Here is a 21,070-nt window from a genome sequence, read left to right as displayed (position 1 = left end):
TCAAATTGAGATGAGTGTCATCACAACAAGATGGAGATAAAAACTGACTGACGGATTTTTTTTCCGTCACACAGTGTGACCGTGGGGTGGCGTCAAAGTTTGATTACACGCCATTAAAACACGATGTTCTGTAACGCGGTCATACATGGACCATGAATCCTTTGATGCTGAGCCGTAAACAAACAACTCCACTCCTGCAGTGTCTGTCTTCCTAGATCAAAGGGAACTTTATGTCTTGCAAAGGTCACGTCTCTTTCTCGCTCAGAATTGGGACATTTCCTCAAACCGTGTAATCATTGAGGTACGGCGCGCTAAAAAAGTCCACTGTGCATTGTCCTATCACCACCAAACTTCTGTCTCATGATCAGAGTCCAAGCCTGAACAGCTCTATGTATCAATATTTCCTCAGTCGTGTTTTTTTTTATCAGGCAAAAAGCATTCAACGCTTCAAAATGCATGTCCTCGGGCCCACCCAGTGCTGCTTTGCAGCCCTAGAAATTTTAGTTATTATTATTATGATTATTATTATTATTATTATTATCATTTATTAAATGAATTGGCTTTTTGAGGGCTTTAACATGCTCAAATTCTTACCAAAATTTGCAGAAAATTAGAAAGTTGTGAAAATTTACGTATTCTGGAGGAATTTTCGATGGGCGTCACAAAATGGCTCAACGGTGCCCCGCGAGACCCCCCGAGACCCCCGGAATGTGTTCACATTGACCGATCTTCACTATAACTGTGATGAACTGTTTAATAAAGAATTGAAATGTAATACATGAAATATTATGCATATAGCTTATTGAAATTACTAATCTTTTACCAACATCATAAGGTTAGAATTTCACTTACTGAAATACTTTGTTAAATGACATAATACATGCAGAGAGAGATCGTCTCATCTTTTGTCGATTTAAAAGCAGTTTAAATCCGTACAGTTATATACTATATAATCAATACTGAGTGCAGAATTGAGGGGATTCATTTTCTACTATTCGGTAGAAAATGAATCTACTGCAGCTGTGCTACTGCAGCTTGCAGTAGCATCCTGCAGTCTGCAGCCTGCAGTAGCACAGTACTGCGATGATAAGTAGTAATATAACCGTAGCAAGAATTCCACCAGTGATGACCACTGTCCCGGCTGTCATTCGAATGGCTCTCCATCAACACCCTGCAGAGAGCAAGAGGAGGGATGGATGGAGGAGAGGGTCAGAGAGGTTCAGAGTGAGTGGACAAGAAAGGAGAAGGGCAGGGAGCGAGTGAAAGGACAAATGAAGGAGAAGAAAGCACAATTCATCAGTACAGTGGCTTTATTAAGTAGATTATAACTGGGTGTCATCTCCGTGGTGCTTATTTATTATTATTATTGGTATTATTATTATTATTTGTATTATTATAGTTAAATATAAATATGAATAAATAAATATAAAGATAAATTAAGCACAAAACCCAGTAACCCGGTTAACCTTAAGCACGCTGAAAATCACCTAGACAGTCATGGAAGTGCCCCCTAGCAACTGCTCTAACCACTTTCTGCACAAAAACAACAAACTAAAACAAAAAAGGATCAATGAGAGACAGCTAGTACCCCACATTGCTTATGCCTGTGGGGTTAACAGGAAAACGGGTTCCAAATTACTTAGCAGCTCTTACCTCTGCCAGCAGGTTCAGCAAAATACAATTTAACCAAACATCTGTGTGGAAAAACTCCGTTTAACAAGAGCTACATTTACCACTTTAGCAATACTAATCAATTCCGACCCGGACGAGCCCCCATTTGTTACCACCTGGCTCAGGGCTCGAAACAAAAAGGAAGATCACACACAGACCTATCAATCAAAAGTAATTTATTCAACTGAACTCTTACATCATATTAATTTACTAGTGAGGTGTGTAACTATGAAGGGCATCAGTTGTGTCAGAAGCATGTGGATGAGTGAGAATGCTGTGTGATGCGTGTTTGTTGGTACAGCAAACCAAACAAAGGATGAAGGTTCAGGCTGGTGCAGCAGCCCCTGCTGAGAGAAAGAGACACTCCCAGAAGAGCAGCTTTATATGCTTTCTGGGAAGGTAGGTGGCTGTTGCTCCACCCACCAGCACAGAGAAAGGCACACAGGCAGGTAAAATAAGATGGTCGTCACAATAGTTTTCTCAGTTTTTAAATACATGAACATGATAATGCTCAATTGTTGTAACCAGAGGTCTACTAAGTCTGTTTTTAACCAAACAGTAAAAAAAAAGGCGATATCCATAAATTCCACATGCTGAACTGATATCATGAATGTACGAAAAGGCAGAGTCATGATAGGTTAATTTGTGAAGTTATGTAAATTGACTGTTTAAGTGCATATATGGCTTTAATTCTTTATTTTCTACAGTTTAACACTGTGCATCATACCCAGCGCCTCTTCACTCAGATACTTGTCTTTGTCAATTCCTTGTCCACTTAATCTGAGATCTTAAACTGGAACTGCTCATTGAGTCATTTGAGACTGCTCACCCTTTTTGAAAATACCGCTACATTTTGTCTTTGTCCACAAGATGGCAGCATAGGATTGTTACAGACAATATCTCAAAGTTACTGTAGTCGTTTTACTCTTCTTTCTCTGGTTTTAGATTACTCAATCCTGACAACTAAAAAGTACTCAACATTTTAAAGTGATTTGGTTATATGTTAAAACTATGTAAATGTATAAATATACTTTATATAGCAAAATTCCAACTCCAGTTTTATTACTCACTCTGATTAATTAATTAACAATTAATTAATTGCACTGCATGAGTGACAACCTAGTACAGACCTTACTTACTAAACGAGCATGTGATATGTAGTATAGCTCATGCAGCCGCTAAAATAAACCTGTGACATTCTGAACCACAATACAACCAGCAGAAGCTGAAACCAGAGGCTTTCGGTATTTATTTCCTTGATAAATTGCTTAACGTGTGATGATCAATTAAGTCATTATGGTTTCTTTTAATTATCTTTCTGTTACATTTCAGCACTTCCTTTGCCAAGGAGGAGTTTGTTTTTGGTTGGAAAAGAAATACTGAATGGAATACCATTACATTTTGTGGAGGGATGCAGTATGAGTCAGGGAAGAATATGTGATAATAATAATGTTAATTATTGCGGCTCCAGATCAGAGAGTAGATCCAGGAATATTTTATCACTTTCTTTAACATTGTGGGATATTTTATTTTTGTTACATATTCACTAATTTCCCCAGGATTCATTGATCTTAATGGAAATAATGTGGCATTTTTAGGGGACTGATTTCCATAAGTGTGAGCAATTTGGTTCAGCTTGGTAGATTTTAAGAGGATTGTTGGGTCTTGGGGGAGGTATGTACTCTATGAGTGCCATTTCAGTTAAAATGTGAATATTAGGACAGAGTGTGCATGCTGACAGAATGTTTCATCTCAGCTTCTTGTAAGATGGGTACATTTCAAAATTGTGGTGCCGTAATGACAAGAAACAGCCCATCTCAGTATTAGAACACTTCTGTATCCACTTGGCAGTAGAACATAAAAGGGGTATTCTCCATATTGTCTTATGTTCAAAAAAGGAACAGTGCTTAGTTTAAAAAGACAGAGTTAAGAATGTCTGATCTACTTAGCTGGCCAAATGGCTTCATAGTACCGCCATACAAGCCAGTAGCTACTCAGCTTTACCTTTAGCCTCAGTGTACCCTCAAGTTCGGCCTGTATCACTAATAACAAGCCCAAAACAGTTGATGAAGCTAAGGTGCACAGTTATGTCCCTAACATCCGCTGGTGGCCACTAACACCTGCTAACATTTATTGGTAGTTGGTAACCTCAATTGTGGAAAGGCCTACTCAATTACAAGGTATATTCACCATCTTGATAAATAAAATATGTATTAAGATACATTTATTTGTCCCAAACACATGCACAGACATGCACAAGCACACTCATGCAAGGGGGTTAATTTAACCTCTGCTTTTAACCCATCTGGTGCAGGACACACAGAGCAATGGGCAGCCATGTACGGCGCCCTGGGAGCAGATGTTGGGGGAGTTCGGTGCCTTGCTCAGGGGCACTAGACAGGGTAGGGAGAATCCTCTTGGATTTTTGGACAGATCAATCCAGGTTCGTCTTTTTGTTGTTTCTCTGTGGAGTCGAACCAGAGACCTTTTCTCCCCACAGATATTAACATGTTGAGTTGGTTATGTTTGGCTCCAGCAGCTGACAAATGTTTATTATTCCCTCCAACTGAGGATCTATATCTTTCATAAGGATACTCATCAGAGTTCGGTTTTTGCTGGTCTCTAAAGACCTTTGTCCTCCTCACAGAACCTCTAACATCCACATCGAGTTCCACGGGATCTTCTAAGATCAGTGATGTCATGTTTCAAATGAATTGATTGGTAAGTGGGCGGTTCTTTTACATGGGTTGATCCTCTATTTCAAATTTAACCTGCTCTGAAGCACTTTAGCCGTTAAAGCATAAGACGTGAACAAGATTCGTTATACACTACAAAACTTGAGTTACCCAGATAATCAAAGCAAATGCTGTGCAGGCCTCTGGTGAATGCTGGTAGCTTCAACAAGGTTCTAGCTTTTTGATGCTAAGCAGTCAGAATACAGTGAGTTTATCTGAGTTTTCACGACATAACACAACTTCCTGCTGCTCCACAAATAGGAGACTAAAAACTTTGGAAGACTTTGAAACTAAAAAAAAACACTAATTTAAAACAATGAGCTGAAAGACCATGTCAGGACCAGGTAATCCCTTCCCCCACTGTTCCCTTTCCATAGGTGGCTGGAGCTGGGAGGGGCCTCCTGTAGAACACCTTTGCAGCTGAGACTCATCTAATCAACTCCACCTCCACTCCATAAAGCCTCAGCTCATCTCCCCAGTCTTCGCCAGATCGTCCGTTCACCTGTGTGGTTCAGCTGCACACCTTCCTGGTTCTACTCCATGCCACAGAGTTCTGCCTGCTACCTGCTTGCTACCTGCATGCTACCTGCTCCGGCCTGCTACCTGCTTGCTACCTGCTTGCTACCTGCTCCGGCCTGCTACCTGCTATCTGCCTGCTACCTGCCTGCTACCTGCTTGCTACCTGCTCCGGCCTGCTACCTGCTATCTGCCTGCTACCTGCCTGCTACCTGCTTGCTACCTGCTACCTGTCTGCTAACTGCCTGCCTTATTGGAATTTCCAATAAACCTTTTCCTACCATCTACCTGCCGTGTTCTCTGTCTGCACTTTTGGGTCCGCTTAAAAATAAGATCGTAACAGACCATCCATTATGGTGGCAATGCCACATCATCAGAAACAAGAATAACCCTGTAACATAGCACATTTTTCAATTGTCGCCACATACAGCTTCAAAGTCATGTCAAGTCAATGAAAGAGAAAGCCACCCTGACAATGCACATTTTTTAACTTTTCAGTACATATAATGGCTTTGTTTTAGTGTTGTGGCAAAGGACGTTGCCACCGGGGTCTCCCAAGATCAGCCTGAGACGAACCATTCCCTTTTTAACATATTTAGTATTCAAATAGGAACAAACATAAATCAAACTTTAGCCTGCAGTTTCTGTTTCTTTCTCTCTTGCTCTCTGCCACGTGTCTCTCCTTACTATGGCAGCTCTGCCGTAATCATCTTACAGCCATTGACTGCGCCGTGAGTCACCTCTGTGTCCACAGGAGTGAACTTCTGATATTTTAGTGCTATATTATAGTGAGAACTGTTTGTGAACTTTAAAATACAACAGTGTTGGAAGTTTAGTCTATTTTTGCTGAGACAGGCCCTTTCCTACAGCTGCTGGTATCAATCAAGTTCAATCAAGCTTTATTTGTATAGCCCACATTCACAAATAACAATTCGTCTCATAGGGCTTTAACATTGTGTGACATCCTCTGTCCTTAACCCTCAACAAGAGTAAGGAAAAACTACTAAAAACCCTTTTCACAGGTAAAAATATGTAGAAACCTCAGAGAGAGCCACATGTGAGGGATCCCTCTCTCAGGACGGACAGAAGTGCAATAGATGTCAGGTGTAAGAAAACATCATCAGGATTTTTAGCAGCATCGATGAGGGTAAACATTTTTCAATACTATGTGTCAGGCAGTCCCGCTGCAATCACAGTCTCTGGCCAGCAGCCAGCAAGACCACGATCCAGCATCAGGATGGTATCCACTATAATCCACAGTTATTGTCCACTGCCGCCAGTTAGAATCCATTATCAGCTGCCGCCTCGGTCGTGGTATCCAGTCAACATGAAAATTCTTAGCAGAATTTGAATCAAATTGAGGGAAATTGGGTAGAGCAAAAAAATGTAATTACTAACATGTCACTCTCTCTCATCAGTTGATGGATCCTGTGAAGTCAAACATGTTTCTTGGTTACATGTATTTGGGCTTTTACTGCTTGTGCTTCCGTTGACTTCCGTTACTCCAAGCTCTGTTCCCCTGCAGTATCTCACAGCCATTAATTAATCCCAATGTCAGGGGAAGGCTCACATACACTATGGAGGCTAACAGCCAAGGTGTGTATGTGAGTGTACAGCATACATACCCTTTTTGTATGTGTGTGTGATCTGTAAGTGCTGATGCTGGGCATGGCCATTGAGCGATGAACACACAGGTTATCACAAGGTCACCACCTATCTTGTGTTACTTGTGTGAGGCCATGTGGGGTGTTTGTGGTTTGTGTGTGTGTGTGGTTGGTTTGGTAGCAGTGAGAGGAAAGAAGTCTAATTAGAACATTAATTAAGAAGCAAAGGGCTTATTGAATAAATCCTGTGGTCATTAAGCGCACACTCAGCGAGCAGCTCCTCCCTCTGTCCTGATGTCACTGTGACAATGCTGCTGTAACGTTGGGATAATAGACCAGTTACTTACCCGCAGCTCAGTGTCACTAAAAGGCAGTCCAGTTTAATTGCAGCTACTGTGAATATATATATATATATATATATATATATATATATATATATATATATATATATATATATATACAAATAGGGGTTCTGGTTCTGCCCGCTTCCTGCGGAAAATACCAGACTTTTGTGCTGTTTTTATTCCAAAGAAAGAAATGCAAAAACTAAGCAAGATGGAATATCATCAATATATTTACAATATCTGATTATTATGAACAACATGTTGAAGTTGATACATCATAATAAGCAATCCTTCTACTAATACAAAGTGAAGTAACTCTCCTGAATAAATGAAGGAATAATTCTTTCAGGTATTGAAAATATTTAAGTAAGATGTTTAAAATTACATTTGTGAAAAAGTTTAGCCAGTGTATAAATTACAGTATTAGGCAGACCTATAGTGTTAAGTGTTAGATAGCACTATTGAGGCATAAAGTAGCAGTTAACTCATGTGCCTGAATTGGAGCCACAAAAGCACAAATGACAGTTTTCAGAAGGACTTTGCTATAGGTTTACAAAAGATAAAGTGAAAAGACTTTTACAGGACTAGACAGAAAACTTGTTTAAAGGAAAATATTATCCTGTCAGTTTCTACATTTACTGTTTCTACAAACCTGCCAGAAACAACAAAGATACTGCTTCAACATCTTCGATCTCATCAAAAGTAACAGGCGATATGTCAGTATCACATTATCTAACCCTCAATTCAAAACAGGTGCTTCCAGATTCTGGATGCAGAGCCTGGATTAAAAAAAACTAGTTTTTATTTATAATTAAATGACAATTTAACTGAGTTCCAACTAAAAAGTCAATCATTTGGTGGAGGCCATGGTCATAGACTTCAGAAGGCAGGTTCAGTGTGACTTTCACACACAAACAAGGACAGCTTTGTGGGTGTTGAAAACAACATTAATGACACCATGACATTGTGCTTTTACTTGTTGGACTGCGTTCCCACTTTATAGTTATTGACACCAGACACCCAAAACATTTTGATGCAGCTTTACATGAGCAAATTAAAATAGTGTGATTATCAGTGGATTGCTTGCATGTACACTGTGCTTTAAGCACAAACATATTTTATCCACAAATGATCTACAGGTAAAAAAGAGATTATGGTGATGAATTCAAGTCTACAGAAATTAAACTAAACCCTATTAGTCCTGCTGCAATAGTGCGACGGATTTATGTATAAGAGATAAATGATGTGCAGGAAGCAGATGGTCTACATGCTGACAACATGAAGTTGTACCTGACAGCACAACATTGAGAGTCTTTCGGAAAAAAACCTGTACATGCTGGAGGAAGCTGGAGTCCACAGTAGATCATCCTTGAAATTTACCTTGTTACTTCTAATTTCCAGAATTGTGTGATGTGGAAATAGTGAAGCAACAGTAGTTGATTGAATGATTGATGCAAAATGAATCTGCAACAATTTTAAAGAGTGATTCATCTTTTAATCGGTACAGCTGGGTTCCTTTGATTTGTCATGTTTCTTAAAGGAAAGGAGAATGTAAATAGTGATGGACCTTCTTGGTGCCTAACGAGTGGCAGCCTTTTGTAGCAGCTCTCACTCACTTTTGGAGAGAAGGGAGAGCCATGCTGGAGCCCAGTGTCGTGCAAGGAGGAAGCAATACAGACCTGTCCTCCCACGTCATGGGGAATGTAAGAAGAGTTAGTGGCGTTGACCTGGGCATGAGAGGGACTACTGGCAGTGTAGCATCATGCTGTTTACAGAGAAATGGCTAACTGCAGGAAACACAGATACTGTCACTGCACTAGACGGATGCATCTGATTCTGCGGACAGGACAATAGAGAGCGGTAAGAGGAAAGGAGGAGCTGGGCTTGCAGTGTTTGTGAATGATAGATTGTGTACCTATGGGCACATTGTTTTTAAAGAACAGCACTGCTGTTGGGACATTAGTGGTTAGCATGAGACCACACTATTTACTGCAGGAATTTTCACATGCTATCTCGATAGCTGTGTATGTTCCCCCCTCTGCTAATGCTGATGCAGCCCCTTACGTCCTCAGCTCTGTGATGAGCAAGACATATCTTGATGGCATCAGCAGTAGGCTCCTCAAGTCCAGCGCTGATCAGCTGTGTAGGATTGTGGAGCACATCTTCAACATGAGCTTGATGCAAGGTAGAGTGTGTTAGGATTTCAATATTTTAACTATAGTCTGTGTCTGACTGAACTCTTAACCAAATAAAGATAGAAACATTTCGAATTATATTTGTACTCCTAACAATAAAAATAGAAGCAGTTTTAGCTAGATATTAGGGCCTTCATACAGATTATTAGCAATAACCTTTTGATTCTCAGAATGTTCAATCTTGAAACTAGTTTGAAATGTGTGTGCGTCACATTGTTGGTCAGTCTCACAGCTGTCTTGATAAGAGAGTCTAGGGGTATTTTGTTATGGTTCATTTGGTGCAGCCGAAATGGCAGGAGCATGACATTTTCTACTCAAGGCTAGGTTAGGAGACAACATCAGACTGTCAGGATAGAGTTGTCTAGCAACTATCAAAGTAGGAGTGTCATTGGGAGTGGCTCCTTGCTACTTCCGTATTCCAAATGCCAGGAGGATGGCCTGCGCCTGCGCACTTCTGAGGAGGGAGGAACAAAGATCTACTGTTATAAAATGGACAGACGCCGGATGTTTGTGGTGCTCTGATACAACTAATGTGTAGAAAGCCCATTGTTTTGCTGATCCAAAACCTGTTCATTGCCTCCTAAATAAATATTTGATTGAGCAAACCGAGGTCGGCTCCTCTCCTCTTAAAGGATAAACGAACACGCCTAACAAGTACCACAGCTCCGGAAGACCCCCTGTTTAGTACCAGCGCCAAAGACTCTGCACCTCAAAGTCTTCAACAGCTCCAGGCCAGTGGCAGTAACATTCCGCCTAATGAAGACCCTGAAGGGGCTTGTCCTCAATCATCTGCGCCCCTTGGGGAGACCATCAATCAATCTACTAAATTTTCTCTCACGAATCTGTGATCATCAGTCTGAACACAGATGAGGATGGCAGGGAGTACAGAGACCTGACACAGGACTTTGTGGATGGGTGCAAGCCGAATTGTCTCCAGGTCAAAGCGGGGAAACCTAAAGAACTGGTGGTGGATTTCTGCAGGCGCCGATATTTCCCCCAGATACTGGTAAGTATCCAGGGAATGGACATGAGATAGTGACTTCTCTTAAGTACCTGGGTCTTCACCTGAACAATAAATTGGACTTGACTGATCATACCAGTGCACCTTACAAGAAGGGTTTGAGAGCACTGTATCTGCTGTTGAGACTGAGGTCTTTCGGAGTGCAGGGGTTGCTCCTGAAGACCTTTTATGGGTGGAATCAGCGATCTGGATGTTTGGGGTGGATTGCTGGGGCAGCAGGATTTCAACTGTTGACAGGAAGAGACTGGATAAACTGATAAGAAAGGCCAGCTTGGTCCTGGTATTCCCCCTTCTTAATTTACTTAGGTTTAATTATCTGAACTTTGCGATATCAATTTTTGTCTGTGAAATTCAATGGCTAATGTGCAATCAGTGTGTATATTCTCAGACATATTCTGTTTGCATTGCATATATTAGTTATATTCCATTTTAATATTTTTTATATTTCCTTGCATTTATAAGTATTAAATGTTAACTTACTATTACCTTACTTATGTCTATTTTTGACTGTCCTCTTCACTGCTGTAACATTTTTTCCCATTTTAGTTGTGACTCATGTGTTTACCTGCTAATTGTGGGCTGTCCCCACTTGGGGAAAAATACCTGTATATCTGTGGTATTTGATCTCACATTCAAACCTTTGGTTGACCAGCTTGTGTTTAACCAAGGCCCAATTTTGTATTTAAATGTATGGTGCCATCGAGAGCCATACCACTTTGTTTCACCTAGCAGGCAATGGAAACTAGAAAAAACTTTGCTGAACATGATGCCCACACTTGAGGCAGAGAAACAGAGTAGGAGGCCAAAGTAGTTTTCTGAGTTGTTACAACCATAAAACAATACAACACAGTGTGACAGGGTTTTCCCCATCCAACTAATGTTAGATCGTCAACTTGAGGTTCCAGTTGCTGTGGGTTTGGGCGTAGTCAAGCCACAGCTTAGATGCAAGGTAGCTGGGTGGGTTTATGCACTCTATCATAAACTTTCAACTCTCAGAAAAAGAGAGCTCAGGAAAATGCTAGGGGTGTGAAGCCAGGCAGGGGCATGGATAATTGCATAATTTATGGAGCCCAGAACCCCAGGAGATAGTTGGGTAGGTTGGGGACAAAGACCTAATTTACAGGGCACAGGCCAGACGGGTGGGAAAGAAAGAACCCTACATCATAATTCCTTCAATCCTTGCATTGCCTCCACCAATGAGTCACTTAAAGCAGATCCTGTGAGTCAAGTCAAGCACACACTTCAAATGTTATTGGAATCAGGGACATTTCTGTAGAACAAGTGCAACCATGAGGATTGGGTAACCTTAAAGACTGTGGGGAGGTCCAACACTGTGGCATAATATCATCCCAATTGTTTTAGTAATAATTTTGAATTGCTAAGTTTTGAGCTGCATGAGTTACATTACCATTACCCATACTGTCACAATAGCCACATCTTTTGGAATTACACAAGGCGTTGAAGTAAACCAGAATCTACCTTAAACTGTTTGCCACAAATGATAAAAACGGACTCACACACGCTGTGTGCCCTTCACTGTGCTCTGTACCATGTACCATAGCTTCCCAGGAAAAAGTGTCCTTAGCTGTAAATCTGCTGTATTTCTTGAAATGTTCTCTCCTGCCTTCAACTGGCAATAACTCACTATACAAAGCATTTATGTGTTTGTAGTGTATCATGTCCTCGTGCTACAGAGCACCACCTCTGCTCCACTAATCCTCTCAGCCTATGTCTCTCTCTGTTTCTGTCTCCATATATCGGTCTACTTATCTGTCCATCTCTCATCAGGTCATCATCTCTACTGTCTCACCTCAAACATCATCCCTCCCTCCCCCTCTGTTGAATCACTGTCCTTCACAATAACACACTTAGAGATCAAAACAACATGTGCATAGGTCTTGTACTGTATCATCACATTTCAAAATGTATACACTTGCACTGGTCCCTTAAAAGACAATTGAATTGCATTTATAGGTGCGCAAATTTAGCAGCTTTCTAAATATTTAATCTAAGGGATGGGATAGGGTAGGCGTGGTTGAGAAGAGTATCAACTGAAGTAGGCTTTTTCTAAGAGGTCAATTTTGTCTGCACACATACCTTAAAGGGTTTGGTAAGCTATATTAATTAAATAAAAATAATTTTGTCAAATTCTGCCAATATGTACTCATAGTCCAATAACTTTTTTAATAAAACGTGTAAACATCATCTGTTACATCTCAAATGAGATAATCAAATTATTCCACTGCCTTATACAATTGAGGAAAGACCAGTTGAAAAGTGAACTCAACTAATTACTAAACTATTAACCACTGGAAATGCTGACACCACTGTCTCCAAGGATGTAGCATTAACACTATCCATTAACCCCACAATAATTTTCACACTAGTGCTCCAAATGCAACTTACTGAAGCACCACAGACTTTAGTTAACCCAAACAAGATGATGAAATAATGACAGGGCTAAGAACAGAGTGAACATCAATGAGGCATTTCAAAAGTGGAGGCACGACCAGGAGTTTCTTCTGGACTGCATTGTGGGCTGTTGCGACCACACACCGGTACGTAATGTTCTCTGAGCAGGCAGAAGGCAGCCACTGGTGTAGTGAGAATGTACATCAGTGTCTGACCGTCTCCTTTCCAAGGGCGAATAGACCTTCACTGGCAGAACTGAAACTGGTCATTGAAAATATTTGTGGTGGCTAATTCCAACTTTTTGAGATTAGTGGTGCACCCTAGTAATATGTGTGGATGAACGTTAGGGGTGGAACTACTGATCAAGAGTAGTAAAGGGAGGGGTGTGTTTTTTTTTTATTATACACAGGCATTCGCCAGAATCCGTAGCTCCACCTTTAATGTTAGAGCCTCTTACAGCAGAGTTACAATCACAGTAATTGATTTTGGTGATAACATGCCAAGCTTGGTACTGTAAATTTATATAATGGGATTGAGTTGTTTTAATTTGCCAAAACCAACCCATTAGAACTCTAATGTAATGTTAGCCCATGATGGTCCCATTTTGTTTACATTTAACAGCAGCTTCAATAACTATAGGTAGAGAAAATACTCCAACAATCTTGCACCCCTGCATTTAAACAATAATAACAAGAGTGTCTGTAATTTAAAAAAGCTGGCAGATCACAGTGATTAATAGAATATTAATATTATCTGGATATCTAGTCTATATCTTTGTCTCCCATCATCCCCTCTTCTTCGTCTCTCTGTCTGTCTTTGAGTTTGTCATCTCTCTGTCCTGATAGCATCATGTTATCTACTCTCTAAATTAAAACACTGGCCTTCAAAGACTGCCCTTCACTGATGCTTTCCTGCTGTGTGTCTTTGTGTGCATGTGTGTGTACATCACAGTGGCTTGCCTTTGTCTCAACAAAGGTCAGTGTATGTGTTTGTGTGTGTGTCAGCTGGTGTGTGTGTGGGGGGGGGGGGGGGGGCTTTATAAGGTTTAAAATGGACTTGTCAAGAATCAAAAGAATCCGATTGATATATATTTGAGGTGACAGTACTTGGTAGAGGTTCAATGTATTGGTATGATGAATGGAGAAGTGTGTGAACAATGGACAAAGATCTGCAGCCCACAAGAAACTGTATTTAAATGATTCTCCATGTACACTCAAAGAGTCACTTGTTACTGTCATCATTCCTTTACTCAACTACAAGGGCACTCAGAGTGTGCATAGCCTACTTCTGTATGTCCAACTGTCCCCTTGTAAAACCACATTTAAATTAAATTTGGATCTGCTCCAAACACACACACACACACACACACACACACACACACACCACAAGAATTACTCTACGACACCAAGCTTTGTGGTAAAAAAAAACTGAAACACCATATTAGTCTTTGCATAATCCTGCTAACTAACAGAAAAACTAACAACAGGAAAATAGTAAACTAGGTCATCTTGAAGTGGTCCTTTCTAGATAAGCAGAAATTAATTGGAGGATTTAGAAGTCTGTTCTTGAAATTACGGAGTATATCACTACAGTGTTCTAATATGAAATTTATTTTTTATGTTGCTACCCTTCCACTGCAGATCAGCTTGGAAAACTTACTGATGAAACTCATCAAGGGGAGTTGTGACATTGGGTACAAAGGTACTGTTTTATCCACCTCAAGGGAGACACTACTAAATGCTTCCCACAGAAAGGTTTAGGCACCTTTTACAGCTATTTATTGAAGGGTGGAAAAAAGATCTTCTCATTACCTACACACAACCAAACTGTGTTTGGGATTAGAGTGCATAACCCTATGACCCACCCACCATTGGGGGCAGCTGTTGCTCAGGAGGTAGCGTGGTTTGATGGTGCGATCAGTGGTTCCTCCAGTCACCATTGCAAACTGTCCTCGTTCATGTCACAGAAAATGGATAATAATGCTTTATACTATTGGTCTGACAAAACATGTTTTGTTATTGTATCACTTCAGACTGTTTTTCACCTCTTTGCAACACCCACTGTAAAACCATGAGTGTTTCTGCATTTCTGAAAAATCCAGCAAGTGAAACCATCTTGATGATAATCTTCCAAATTATCTTTTATTTAGTAGTTTTACCAGTATAACTTCTCATGACGTTTCTAAAAGTTAGAAGCACTTTAATTACTTTTCAAGTTGATGACATTAATGGTTTTGATGTCTTGATGACCACTCAAAGCTCTTTACAGTACAGTTTTACATTCACCAATTCACACACACATTCATACAGTGCATCTCTTAGCAGGACTTTGTTGTTCTATGGGGGGCAATTCTGGGTTCAGCATCTTGCCCAAGGACACTTCGGCATGCAGATAGGGAAGATTGGGGATTGAAGGTTGGAGGACGACCGCTCTACCCCCTCAGCCACAGCCGCCCAATAAAGAACAATTTAAAAAAATAATTTGAGTTTATATAATTATGAAAATATACTGTCTATAAATAAACAATGAATTATCATTAAAGGAAATGCTCATGCTAATGTGCTCAAGGTGTTGTTGGGATTATTTCATTTTACTTACTTAATACTACTTATTTACAACAGAAACTTGGACTATGGGCAGAAAAGGTCTCTGATTCGTCTATGGTTCGACTCCACGGAGAAACAACAAAAAGACGAACCTGGATTGATCTGCCCAAAAATCCAAGAGGATTCTCCCTACCCTGTCTAGTGCCCCTGAGCAAGGCACCTTACTCCCCCAACATCTGCTCCCCGGGCGCTGTACATGGCTGCCCACTGCTCTGTGTGTCCTGCACCAGATGGGTTAAAAGCAGAGGTTAAATTTCCCTCCTTGCATGAGTGTGCTTGTGCATGTCTGTGCATGTGTTTGGGACAAATAAATGTATCTTAATCTTAATCTTAATAACATAGCCAGGATTTTGCTTACCACGAATTGTACAGCTTCAGACTAAAACAATGGGCACAAACACACACACACACACACACACACAAACACACACACACATACACATTAAAACACACATATACTAGTGGAATCCTTTCAAACTGTCTGATTAGAATCACTGCAGGTCAAGGGTGTCCCATATACAATCAAATTGATTTGATCAGTTCAATAAAGACATAATCGGTCAAAGTGAATCACATCCATCAAATCAGATATGGTCACTGCTGACTGAGTCCATCCCATTTTTAATATCTGTAAAATATCTGCTCCATGTATTGGACTAACTTTAATATACATACAGTAGATGAACAGACATTCATTTTATATTCAGTCTATCAAATGCGAATTATCAATCAAGACAAAGACCTTGGTTTTGCCAGATTTCCATCCAGTTATTACTGGTTATTACTACACAATGAAAATATGAAATCCCAACAACTGATTTATCCTCAGCAGCTGTATGTGCAGAGCTCAGCTCAGCTCATTTCAATCACAAACGGCAGCATTGTGATTTACACCAGCCACTGTTTTAATAGAGCTAGCCATGGTCAGATTTAAACTAGCCAGATTAATCAACTAAACATTCAATATCTCCCATTCAGCAGGCGAGCAGAGCGCACACACAGCTTCTCAATATGAATTTTCCGGGAGATTTCTCTATTGATCGACAGACAGATGATTTGTGAGATACATTGTGTGGAGATCAATAAGCACCCAGTCAATAGCTCCAAGGGAGAAATGAACTGTGGTGACATGAAGGCCACAAAGTCAAGTCTGCATGTCATCACACACAGTAAATTAAGACATACACACGTCTCCAGCTGTGCCAAATAATTGAACCAGCAACCTTTTAGTCTCAATCCTCTAAACCTGCATTGCTTCAAGAAGCAAATTAGATTTAATAAAGTAAGGCTGGCCAGTGACTTTTACAGGAGTCAGACTCATGTTACTCTCTTACAATTACACTCTCTCTCTCTCTCTCTCTCACACACACACACACACACACGCATGCACACGTCCACACATCTTCGTATCCTGGAGTTCCACTTTGCTGCTCTGGTCTCTCTGCTCTGTGGGGGGACCTCTGTGTTTGGAGGGACTGCTGTGTATATGTGTGTATCCATGTACAGTATGTGTGTATTTCTCTTTATTTATGTGTGTTCAATGATACAAGCCAGTAGGTCTGGCTTGACTGGTGTTTGTGCATGAAAGAACAGTGAGGTGAAAGCAGTGTCAAAGCCAAGCGGATGATGAATGGCATTAGTTTAGTTTGTCATTACAGACGAGTGTTTTATTTAGGGGTCAACTCTAATGGAGGAGAGGAGAGGTTTTTTGGTTTTTCAAAATACATTTATTTTCTATTTCCAGGAACAAAAACACTTCTTACGTCAGCCACCAGCTGTACACCGCAACCAAACAAGGTTATTAAATACTACATATAGATTATTTTCAATATATACACACACACATGTACATACCCACTCACACATCCATACAAACTGTCGTATCTTAAATTACAGGTTAAAAATCAGTTCCCCGTCATCCCCAAGGGTGCATAGAATCCCCCCAACAGCCCATATGCGGCTAAATGTCATCAAATTGTCCATCATTTTGTAGTAGGCGTGTTCTACTCTGAGTCTGGCTTTCAGAAATCCAACCAGCATTGGTGCCGGATGCACGCTACCAGAGTCCAGTGCTTGGTTCCTCCGTGTCAGCCAAATGGCTAGCTTTGCAGAACCAGAGACAAAGTTTAACAGGTTGTGTACAGCTTTTTCCTTTGCAGAATATTTCGGACCATAAATGAACAAACCAAATGAAAATACCTCTCCCAGGCCCTGAAACCACCCTTTCAACACATTAAAGAGTGCTTCCAGCCGTGGACACTGAACAAATAAATGTTCCAGTGTTTCAGCTTGGGAGCAGAACGTACACCCCTCCCCCAGCTCCGGATCAAGGTGCGCTCTGTATCTGTTTGTAGCTATCGCCCCATGCACTACCCTCCACTGGAGGTCTGCTGTCCGTTTTTCAATGGGCAGTTTGTACAAGGCCCGCCAGCTGCCTTTCGGAGAAGCCTCTGGCTCCAATAGCCCAGTCCACCTCGACTCTCTCATCCCTTCCAGAGAGTGCAAATCGCTAACCTTTACACAGGTCTGGTAGACAGACTTTTTTCCCACCGTCTGAAAGCTGTCTAGGTGAGGAGTTGGGAAGGACAACAACTGACCACGCCTCTCCTGCCACTCCCCAACAGCTGGGCTGATGAATAAGGAGGGGAAACTGTATTCCGAGTCATCACTCCACTGGTCACACAAAGCATTGTTCCTTGCAAAGACTCTCATGGTTTGTGGCAGGGCGGCACAGACCTCCTCCAACACTTTGTTTATCAGTCTGGTAGAGTTGATATTGCTGTTCGCTCTCAGGGTATCCACCGATGTTGCGGTCATCTTTATCAGATGGCCCAGTTTGGTGCATCCAGCTCGTCTGAGGTTGTCTCTGAGGCTGGCAGACTGCAGTGTTTCCGACCTCATAAAGTCATTGAAGAACAGCGGTTCCTCAAACAGCCACAAACCAGGTGTTTCATTGTTTTCTCTACTGACATGAAAAATCTGCCATGCATCTAACATTGATTTGTAAAACGGGGTCAGCCCGGTGAGATCCATGTCCTCTGTTCTTAAAAGGAAGAGATGTTTGTCGTAGCCTAATCTTCCAGCTCTCCTCAGCAGCAGACGTGCCGCATCAACCCACCTCGGCCCACAGTTGTACAGTAGTCTTTGAGCTGCCCGAAGGCGAAAAGCGGCAATTTCGGACTTGATGTCCACCAGTCCCTGTCCTCCTTCCACCACCGGCAGATAGAGGACTGCTGCCCGAACCCAGTGTTTGCCAGACCAGAAGAAATCCAGTATGGCTCTTTGTAGTTCCTCAATTAGTCCTCTCGGTGGCGTCAGAGCCGTAAGCCTGTGCCAGAGAGTCGAGGCAACCAGACTGCCGGCAACCAAAGCTCTTCCCCTATAGGACAGCTGGGGTAGCAACCATTTCCACTTAGACAACCGAGCACACACCTTCTCCTTCCCTCCCTCCCAGTTTTTTGTTAGAAACACATCGCTACCTAGCCTGGGTGCCAGACTAACTTAGCCCCGCCCACAACATTTGTTGTTCGGGAAGTTCGGTCTGGAGTCGCTCCGTTGGGGAGAAACTATGCTCGTACAGAAGCTGTACGGACCAATCAAATTGTCAGGGCGGGCTTTAAACGATGATTGACAGATGATCTACAGTGACGTAATCAACCACGTCACCAGAGAGCGCTGCCTGCAGAGCTGAGATGTGTCAATGCTTCCATCGAGTCTGTTTCAGCAGACATCGACAGCGCATTCATTTTGAAAGAGGACCAGAGGAACGTGATCAAGGCATTTGTAGATCGAACAGATGTTTTTGCCGTCCTCCTACGGGATTCATAAAAAGTTTAATTTATCAGCTGGCCCCGATGCTGCGGCCACACAAGCAGTCATATAAATAAAAAGAGAGTGGGGGGGGGGGGGGGGGCGCTACGCTCCTCAGCACATATGAGACAAAAAGACACATAGGTTGGGACGCTGTTAATGTTGGAGCAACAAGGAAGTGAATGCTTGAAAAAAACGATTAGCTGCCGCTTCTCCTCCTCGCTGTTCTCCTGCAGAGCCATGACAGCGGAGCTCTGCAGCGCAGCTTGCGGATCAGCAGCTCCGTGGAGTTCAGGTAGCGACGGATCATTCTCAGAGCCTCGGGACCGGCGGGTCGCGGTCCCGGGCCGGTAGCGAGGCTCTGAGAGAGATCCGTAGCGGGCTTCTTAACGCCGCCGGCGGCCGGGTCTCTCACGAGCAGCCCTGCTTCCTGGGGGCTTTGCCTCCGGTGGATATACGAGCGGCATTTCCATTTATTTATTTAGAGAGTAAATAAACTCCTGAAACAGACAAATGACAACAACTATGCGTCGCTTGACATACGTCACATATTACGTTGCTCTGATTGGTTGTAGGTCTATTCAATTGAGCGAAGAGGCATCTGGTTTCCTGGTTCAGTTGAAACACGCCCCATAATCACAGCCCAATGGAGCGGTCTCAGACTCATATTCTGACTAGAATAATGAGTCTGACAACGTCAGGCTAATCGCTACCCAAAAATACACCCAAAACTCTTAGCCCCTCCTTCCCCCACTCAAGAGCACCAGGCAGACTTGGTATTGCTTGACCTCTCCACTGTCCCACCAACAAAGCCTCGCTCTTTTCCCAGTTCACCCGTGCAGAGGAAGCCTTACAATACAGTGAAAGTGCTTCTTGTAAAGTAGATACATCTTGTTGATTAGAGACCAACACATTTACATCATCCGCATATGCGGTGACTATGAGGGAATACTCGGGATCTAGGAAACCAGGCAGCGAGAGGCCACTGATCTTACCCCTCAACCTGCAAAGCAAGGGCTCTATGGCCAGACTGTATAACTGCCCAGAGATTGGACAGCCTTGTCTTATCCCCCGCTGTACCTGGATTGGTCTGGTCAGCCCTGTCCCCATCTTTATCATGCATTGTGCACCATTATATAATAGGCTGAGCCATGCAATAAACCCATCACCTAAAAAAAAGCTCTTAATGTGTCAAATAAATAAGAGTGGTCTACCCGATCAAAAGCTTTCTCTTGATCCAACGAAACAATTCCACAGTCAAACTCATATTTTTTACATACATCCATCACATCTCTTATAAGAAAAATATTGTCCATGATTGTCCGATGTGGTATACAGTACGTTTGGTCTCTGTGGACAATCATCTCCAAAATGTTTTTTAGTCTGTTGGCTAAGGCTTTTGAAAGTACCTTGTAGTCTGTGCACAGGAGAGCAACGGGCCTCCAGTTTTTAAGTAAGGCCAAATCTCCTTTCTTTGGCAGCAGGGAGATTACTGCTCGCTGACAAGAGACAGGAAGTGAACCTGTTCTCAAACATTCCAAAAAGACGCAATGTAGGTCCGGACCAATGATGCTCCAGAATCTCCTTAGCAGATCATTGGAGAGACCATCAATCCCTGGCGCTCGTCCTGATGCCATCTGGTTCACCGCTTCTGTCAGCTCCTGCAGAGTTAGCTCAGAGTCGAGGGCAGTTTTCTCCTCGTGGCTAAGCTGGGGTAGTCCCTGCAGCAGCTCCTCACGGGACTCCATGCAGCAACTTTCCTCACCAAACAGGTCGGTGTAAAAAGCTGACGCCTGGCTCCTCATCTCGCCTGGACAGGTGGTTATTCCGCCCCCTGGGAGTCTAACGCCGGGTTTACACCGGGCGCTGAAGCGACGCGTAAGCGCAGCGCACTAGCGCGCCGGCGCTGGGCTGAACACACAGGACGCTGAAGCCTCGCGTAAGCGCCGCGTAGATCCCTAGTGCGCAGGCGCCAGGCTGGTCACAACAAACACGCTTTTCTCCGCGGCGGTTCCTCTCCGTGATCACAGATGCAGCTGATATTTGTCATTAACTGCAACGGCGTCTCAGCATTTGTCCTTTTTAATGTTGTCTTTATATAACATGTGCCGAGGATCATACACCTCACTGTACTTCTCCATATCAATTATTAATTT

General features: G+C 42.3%; 1 protein-coding gene across 1 annotated transcript in view; it reads right to left on the bottom strand.

Annotated features, from left to right (window-relative positions):
• LOC133012201 (tectonic-1-like) overlaps nt 1–20,719 on the bottom strand; it is a 43,176-nt gene extending 22,457 nt beyond the window's left edge. The window contains exons 1-3 of the mRNA XM_061080182.1: nt 20,561–20,719; nt 20,324–20,413; nt 17,411–18,494 (exon numbers count right to left, since the gene is read on the bottom strand). Coding sequence (XP_060936165.1) covers nt 17,411–18,494; nt 20,324–20,413; nt 20,561–20,719 — 1,333 coding nt within the window. The remainder of the gene's footprint in view (nt 1–17,410; nt 18,495–20,323; nt 20,414–20,560) is intronic.
• Between the last annotated feature and the right edge of the window lie 351 nt (nt 20,720–21,070).

Source organism: Limanda limanda, chromosome 10, assembly GCF_963576545.1.
Source record: "Limanda limanda chromosome 10, fLimLim1.1, whole genome shotgun sequence".
Lineage (NCBI taxonomy): Eukaryota > Metazoa > Chordata > Actinopteri > Pleuronectiformes > Pleuronectidae > Limanda > Limanda limanda.
Note: the sequence above shows the minus strand (reverse complement) of the source record. Positions and strands in the feature narration are given on the sequence as shown.